The sequence below is a fragment of the Paraphaeosphaeria sporulosa genome (genome assembly GCF_001642045.1).
Source record: "Paraphaeosphaeria sporulosa strain AP3s5-JAC2a unplaced genomic scaffold CC84scaffold_31, whole genome shotgun sequence".
Classification (NCBI taxonomy): domain Eukaryota; kingdom Fungi; phylum Ascomycota; class Dothideomycetes; order Pleosporales; family Didymosphaeriaceae; genus Paraphaeosphaeria; species Paraphaeosphaeria sporulosa.
The window spans coordinates 459-6,491 of NW_017253390.1; the positions used below are offsets into that span (position 1 = coordinate 459).

At 46.9% G+C, this 6,033-nt stretch overlaps 4 protein-coding genes across 4 annotated transcripts; 3 read left to right on the forward strand and 1 right to left on the reverse strand.

Moving 5' to 3' along the window:
- Positions 1–1,366: 1,366 nt before the first annotated feature.
- Positions 1,367–1,705, forward strand: CC84DRAFT_608671 (uncharacterized protein). Its single transcript, XM_018186868.1, has one exon. The coding sequence runs from the start codon at positions 1,428–1,430 to the stop codon at positions 1,602–1,604; it is 177 nt and encodes a 58-aa protein (XP_018028825.1). The 5' UTR covers positions 1,367–1,427; the 3' UTR covers positions 1,605–1,705.
- A 500-nt stretch (positions 1,706–2,205) lies between these two features.
- Positions 2,206–2,862, forward strand: CC84DRAFT_1044875 (uncharacterized protein; the record flags this gene model as incomplete). The annotated part of the gene is made up of 1 exon (XM_018173407.1): positions 2,206–2,862. A coding segment is annotated over one exon (657 nt), but the record flags the coding sequence as incomplete, so codon positions are not given.
- A 65-nt stretch (positions 2,863–2,927) lies between these two features.
- On the reverse strand, positions 2,928–3,724 carry CC84DRAFT_1170075 (uncharacterized protein). The gene is made up of 2 exons (XM_018179833.1): positions 3,370–3,724; positions 2,928–3,324 (listed from the first exon to the last, which is right to left on the reverse strand). The coding sequence occupies exons 1-2, from the start codon at positions 3,687–3,689 to the stop codon at positions 3,153–3,155; spliced, it is 492 nt and encodes a 163-aa protein (XP_018028827.1). The 5' UTR covers positions 3,690–3,724; the 3' UTR covers positions 2,928–3,152.
- A 389-nt stretch (positions 3,725–4,113) lies between these two features.
- On the forward strand, positions 4,114–5,124 carry CC84DRAFT_1132635 (DHS-like NAD/FAD-binding domain-containing protein). The gene is made up of 2 exons (XM_018175940.1): positions 4,114–4,542; positions 4,595–5,124. Exons 1-2 carry the CDS (start codon positions 4,215–4,217, stop codon positions 5,107–5,109), a joined length of 843 nt encoding a protein of 280 aa, XP_018028828.1. The 5' UTR covers positions 4,114–4,214; the 3' UTR covers positions 5,110–5,124.
- Positions 5,125–6,033: the final 909 nt, after the last annotated feature.

Below are 6,033 nucleotides of genomic sequence, written 5' to 3' on the forward strand. Positions count from 1 at the left end.
TTCGAGATGGGCTTAGTGACCAATCGATAAAGTCAGGCTAAGAGTCCATGGGTGTAGGTGTCAATAATTGGATTTCCGATTACGGTGACTACCACCCCACCATTCGGAACGAGTAAATATTCGATACACCAAACAGCTCCGTATTTTACCTACGTCAGGCAGCGTCAGGATCCCTGCCTAGTGGCCCACCGACACGCGTCAATCGACTTTCCCTAATCCGCCAAAATACGCTCAAAAATACGCTCCTACCGAACAGGCCCTTAAGCTTGCAATACTTCTGCACGTGGTCATGTTTGACGTCATTATCGTACTTCTCTTCTGGCCGAAACCATGCCCGCTGCATGTCCCGTTGCTCACCAATACGAGCAGGCATTTCATCTGTAAATACATAGGTCCTGAAGTTGAATTTTAAAGAGAGATCGTCGCCGTACTCGAATTTATTAGGGTTGTGCGCGTGAGCCTACGCATCGCGATTCTGCATTTCATGTTTAGTTAAAGGCGGTTTTAACCCCAGCTTTCTGCGCGCCTACCCAGTGGTTCTCTTTGCAGTGGGAACCTGGGTGACAATGGCAATAATGCGGAAATGTACTCTGGAGCACCTCGCACAAGCGTAGATTATAGCTATCCACTCACATGCAAGATGCGGAGGATTCTAAGCAAGGGAATTGGACGTAGGGATTTAGCTGTATATTACGTTATTCCCATGGTTAACGTTCCGAGAGGAACCGCAGCCGAGTCAGCCGAAATCTATATAGACTTTAAGCCAGATCTACAAAAACTGACTGAACAGGCTTCAAGATACCCCGCGAATGTGTCATTGAACATCCATGTGTACTAACGAAAATCATGTAACAGTAATATTTCCTTAGTTAAGTCAGTCATTGTAGCGTATATGCATACTGTTGAAGCCAAATGGATGTGTGTACGAGAAATGCGAACATGGTGCGCGCAAATTCGGTGGGGACAACACTACTATCCAATCCTGCCGTGATCGTACCGAGTCATGGCCTTCTCGGGAGGAATCGTATGTACATAGGCGGCTTCTACCACATGACATGCATGCAGCTTTAGCTAGGCAAATTGACCTCCTGGTTGAACAACTCAATTTCGTAACGCCAGAGAATTTTTCCTAGAATGAGATTCATCTCCAGATACGGGACATTGAACAAGCGAATAAACACCTACTTTCGTCCTAGACAAACACGCGGTCCCAACGACAACGGCTGGCTAGCCTCTTTCATATCAGTACATTCGGGATCAATCCATAGCTCTGGAATAAATGAGTCGGGATCATGGAAATACTGCGGATCGTGCCGTGGGATCCGAGAACTGGTGTAGATTTCAAAGTGGATATGGGTAACGCGCTACGGTACATTATAGAGAGAAGCGGACTGACCCGTTACCGTACCTAGTTACCGCCCACGCGGATGCCAGGAGACTTTGACGAAAATACGAGCGTACCCGATGGGTATATGCGGAGTCCTTCCTCAGTACCGCTTGCAGATAGGGAAATCGCTATTATGGGGCCCAAATTATCTCTGATTCCGATGCGAATGCCTGACGAATCTCTTCTAATTGCCTCTCATATTCGGTGGGATTCTTAGTCAGGTGATATATTGTGCCAGCAAATTCCGTGGCAATTATTTATCCACCTACAATTCGATAGGGTCCATATCAGCGGTGCTGCATTCTCAGACTTGAATATGGATGAACTAAAACAAGCGTAGATGCATCCCTATTACTAAGGGAAAATTGATCCCTTAGTTACTAAGTACTAAATTATATAATTATAATTATCTATAATTGTCAACGATAATTATAGCGGCCGAACTGAAGGGAGCGATCTAGAGTAGGACAAAGAATCATTGGTGAAAGCTGAAGTACTAATTGTGTTACGAGTTTTGGTCAGAGCACTCGATGGAATCTGATTACATGGATGTGGGGATTTAGATTATTATACATGTATTTGTGAAGTAAATGCCTAGAGTGCGCTCACTGTAAGGCTAGCCGGGACGACCTCGGCACGACAAACCGGCTCAATAGATGTTCCGGGCCCGATGGTTCACGCTGAGATTGTTCTCCTCCAGATTGTAAGGTAGAATTGCCTTGTGCACAGACGCTAGAGTTTAGCAACATAGATTCATATACAACGGCGTAACACCCAACCAACCAAATCCAGGTCAACTCGGTCGCGCTTGTCTAGCGATGGCATTCGATTACAGAACCGCATCGGAGGAGGATTTCACGCGATTCTGTTCCCGCCTCAATCCGACCCGAATGATCATCTCCGAGCTTGATGGCGGACTTTCGATTATCAAGGTTTCAAACGACGTTGTCATAAAGTGCGGGGTTGGCGTTACACAGCAGGAAGCAGACAATCAGGAAAAGGCATTCCACCTCATTGACCAGACGATAATCCGAGTTCCTCGCGTGTATCGTTACGTCGCGTGGTCGAACATTGGTTATCTTGTTATGGAATTTATTGACGGAGAGCCGTTACATGTCTTCGACGATCCAAACATCTGCACTGCTATCGCCGCAGTGCTCGACCATTTCGCATACATTCGGAGTGATCAGCCTGGTCCGCTAGGCGCAGGGCCTGCTCGTGGCATCCTGTGGACAGCATGCGACTCAATTTCGCCGTCAAGTATCGTCGATATCGAGGATTACTATAACACGAGACAACTCCAGCGGCACAGAAAACTCAGCCTGCAGAGTTTTCCGCTGAGTTTATGCCATCTTGATCTTGTACCTCGAAATGTTCTTCAACTCAAAGATGGGTCCTTGTGTCTCCTCGATTGGGCTTCTGCTGGTTTTTATCCGAGATTCTTCGAAATATGCACACTTCGCATCAACTGCCCGACCAGTAAGATTCTGGAAGCATGTCACATGGATCAGGAGGAGTCGGTGCAAGCAGATTTGCTCGAGCATGCTTACTATCTAGGCGAAAAATACGCTTAGTGAGTAGATATAAACCCCATCAAGTATTATTCTGAGCCTCTCCAGTCTACCCACAGTCCTTGGAAGAAAGAAGAAGTCTGAGAGCAGGCCATGTACTACCTGCGGTGGACCGCCTGCTGGCGTCTCATCAGCTCTCATGCAGTAGATGGACATCAAATTGCTGGGTGAGGCTTAGGTTGCTAGGCACCTGTTTACTCCCATTCGTCTTCCCATTCCTTCAGGGAAAGCCATGTGCCTTGTTTGATTTCGATTACTCTTGGTGCTGCTTCGCGGGAATATTGCCACGATAGCTTGTGCCAGGCGTCCTCGGGTAATCCATCATCCAAATACTGTATTTCTTTCAACTTCAATAGTAAAGTGTACCTGTTAGACATTAATAGGAATTCTTGTGTACCAGATGCAACTCACACCCAGAAACGGCAGCCGGAGCCACCGCCAGAGAACACATATCTTTGCAAACCCCATGAACGGATCCAAGCATAAAGTGCACCGACTTGCATAGTATAGCGCAGTCGATAATCAAAATGCGTGATCTGAGAGTTTGAGAGCTGATAAACCTCTTGTGACCAGACAAGGACCCCTGACCGATCACCCTCTTCGGTCGTCATATTCAGTCGAACGGAGCCTTCATTCTCTCCAAGTAAGAGAAACACGGATACGTGATTGTCGCTCATTCCATTTGGCTGTCTCCCAGTTGTATGGATGCACACGCGTAGCGTGTAGAACATGGATTGAGAGTCTCGGAATGCCGCGATGTTTCCATCTCCGTTGGGTGTAACGGTGTGTTTAATACTTGATGAGGCGGACATAATGATTCACTCCGAATTGCGCGTTTTGCATGGGTTGAATTCTGACCTTTGTCTCTCCAAAAGGATGCTGCATAGCATGATATACCCGACTGCAAAACATGCTAACCTTAAGGGAAAGCAAATCGTCAATTTGTTGCTGCCTGTCTGCGCCTCGGCGGCTAGAGTCAATACTCGACGCGCCCTTGGTATGTAACTAGCCGACAGATAGCTCACAAGCTTACTCGAAGTGGCGTAGCCGCCCATCCCGCTTCCGCGTCAGTACGCGCTCGAGCAGTTAATATGGCACTATCGAGATGCAGGGTACGCTCCAAGAATAGTGCAATACTTTCAGGTGCCCTTCTGCGAAATATATGCGTAGAAGTCACCGCCGTGCCCCAACTCAGCCTGCACGGTCAATACACGTGTCGTATATCTCCTCCCTCAACCTTCTAAGTTGGTTTTCGCATGTCTGAAGCCGAAGATAACGATGATTTTGCTCGCCTGGCAGGATTGCTGAGAAAGTCTCCACGCATTGTATGCATTGTTGGTGCGGGGCTCAGCGCACCGTCTGGTTTAGCCACCTGGCGTGGAACGAATGGGCTTTGGAACGACGAGGACATTAGAAGCCTTGCCTCTCCGAAAAGATTTGCAGAAGACCCAGTCACTGTATGGAGCTTTTATGGTGAGCGTTTACTTGAGTCATTGGCAGCGCAGCCAAACGCAGCGCATCATGCACTGGCGGCCCTCGCTAGCTGGCATGATGGATGGCTGACTGTGAATCAAAATGTTGATGGTACGGGAATCCTTATGAAAGTGAAGATTTTCCATGCACTAAATCATAATAGGGCTTCTTGAGCGTACCAGTCATCCTGTATCAAGGCTCTTAAGCATTCACGGTTTCCTACAGCTTGTTCGTTGTACCGTATGCGATTATAACATCTACGTCCGGACAATGGAAGACCTCCCATTTCTCGCATCGCTGTCTACCGCCAGTAACCGATCGCAATTCACGCTATCTGACCTTCCCCACTGTCCTGCATGTACTAAGCTACTGCGGCCTGGAGTTGTCTGGTTCGGCGAGAGGCTAGCTGCTGGAGCACCAGACAACATCGAGTCGTTATTGGAAGACGGAATTGACCTGGTAATCGCTGCCGGAACAAGCTTGAAAGTACATCCGGCTGCAGAGTGGGTACACAGAGCACAAGCGGATGGAGCTTCCATCGCTATCATTGACCTAGACGATAATCATGAGATGGTTGACGATTTAGACACCGGAGACTTGTTTTTCAAACAGGATACTACGATCGTCCTACCTGAGGTACTCAATCTCCTCCGGAGTTATTGGAATATACGAATATAGCTTAATTTTAACCCCTTTAATTATATTTCTTCTATGCCCTATATACTACAAGATATTAAAGTTTAGGCTTGACGTAGATGCTAAGCGAGCTGCGTAACGAAGAGAGCTACGCACCTCTATTACGAAGTAGAATAAGAGATAGGGGGATGGGCGCTTAAGACAGACGAAAGGCCGGGATTAAGGTCACAACGGACGCCGAGCCACTAGGGCCAAGGTAATCACGTGACGTGATCAGCTGCTCAGCCGACTGAGCAACTAAGCAGGTTACGTAACTACTTAGTCGCTCAGCTTAACTAAGTAACTGAGCAGACCAAGTATATAGGAACTTGAGTGTCACGGTAACCTTAGAGGCTACCTGACAAGCATGGATATACTGCTGGCAGTAGTATATCTTAGAGATGTCGCGCGCTGGTAGCCAGTCAATAGATTATTAGATGGGTGGCCCGTCTGCTAGCTAATTGGTCAAAGCATGGCGCTAGCCACCCTTGGCGAGGGCGTGTGACGAAGCGAGAAGATAGATCCACGCTGGATAGGGGGGAGAGGACCTTTTCTCCTTATCCAACGTCTTGTACCTATACGTAGATACCAAATATAGTATATTAATCTAGCCTACCTAGGCCTTAGACATCTTACTCATTGCTCTCGTGACATTACGTTAGATCACACCAACCAACCAACATGACTAGTTCAGCAGACCCAACCCTAATGATATAGGTAATAATGGAATAGATTAAGATACTATAGGAGACCTACCTAACCCACTAATTAAACTATACCTATAAGGTCACGACTCTAAGACAGTAGCTTAACCTAGATATAATAGAGATTAATATATTATCGCGTGCGACTCTATTAGAGTAGAAGAAGGATTAATACTAATAAAAAGGACTCTACTTTATATATAGCGCCTATGGACATATAACT

What these genes read in the sequence shown, in the direction of transcription:
- CC84DRAFT_608671 (XM_018186868.1), top strand. Translation starts at nt 1,428, where the DNA reads ATGCCAGGAGACTTTGACGAAAATACGAGCGTACCCGATGGGTATATG.
- CC84DRAFT_1170075 (XM_018179833.1), bottom strand. Translation starts at nt 3,689, where the DNA reads ATGTTCTACACGCTACGCGTGTGCATCCATACAACTGGGAGACAGCCA. An exon ending in TCCGGCTGCCGTTTCTGGGT is followed by an intron (nt 3,325 to 3,369) that starts GTGAGTTGCATC and finishes AATGTCTAACAG; the next exon opens with GTACACTTTACTATTGAAGT.
- CC84DRAFT_1132635 (XM_018175940.1), top strand. Translation starts at nt 4,215, where the DNA reads ATGTCTGAAGCCGAAGATAACGATGATTTTGCTCGCCTGGCAGGATTG. An exon ending in TGTGAATCAAAATGTTGATG is followed by an intron (nt 4,543 to 4,594) that starts GTACGGGAATCC and finishes AAATCATAATAG; the next exon opens with GGCTTCTTGAGCGTACCAGT.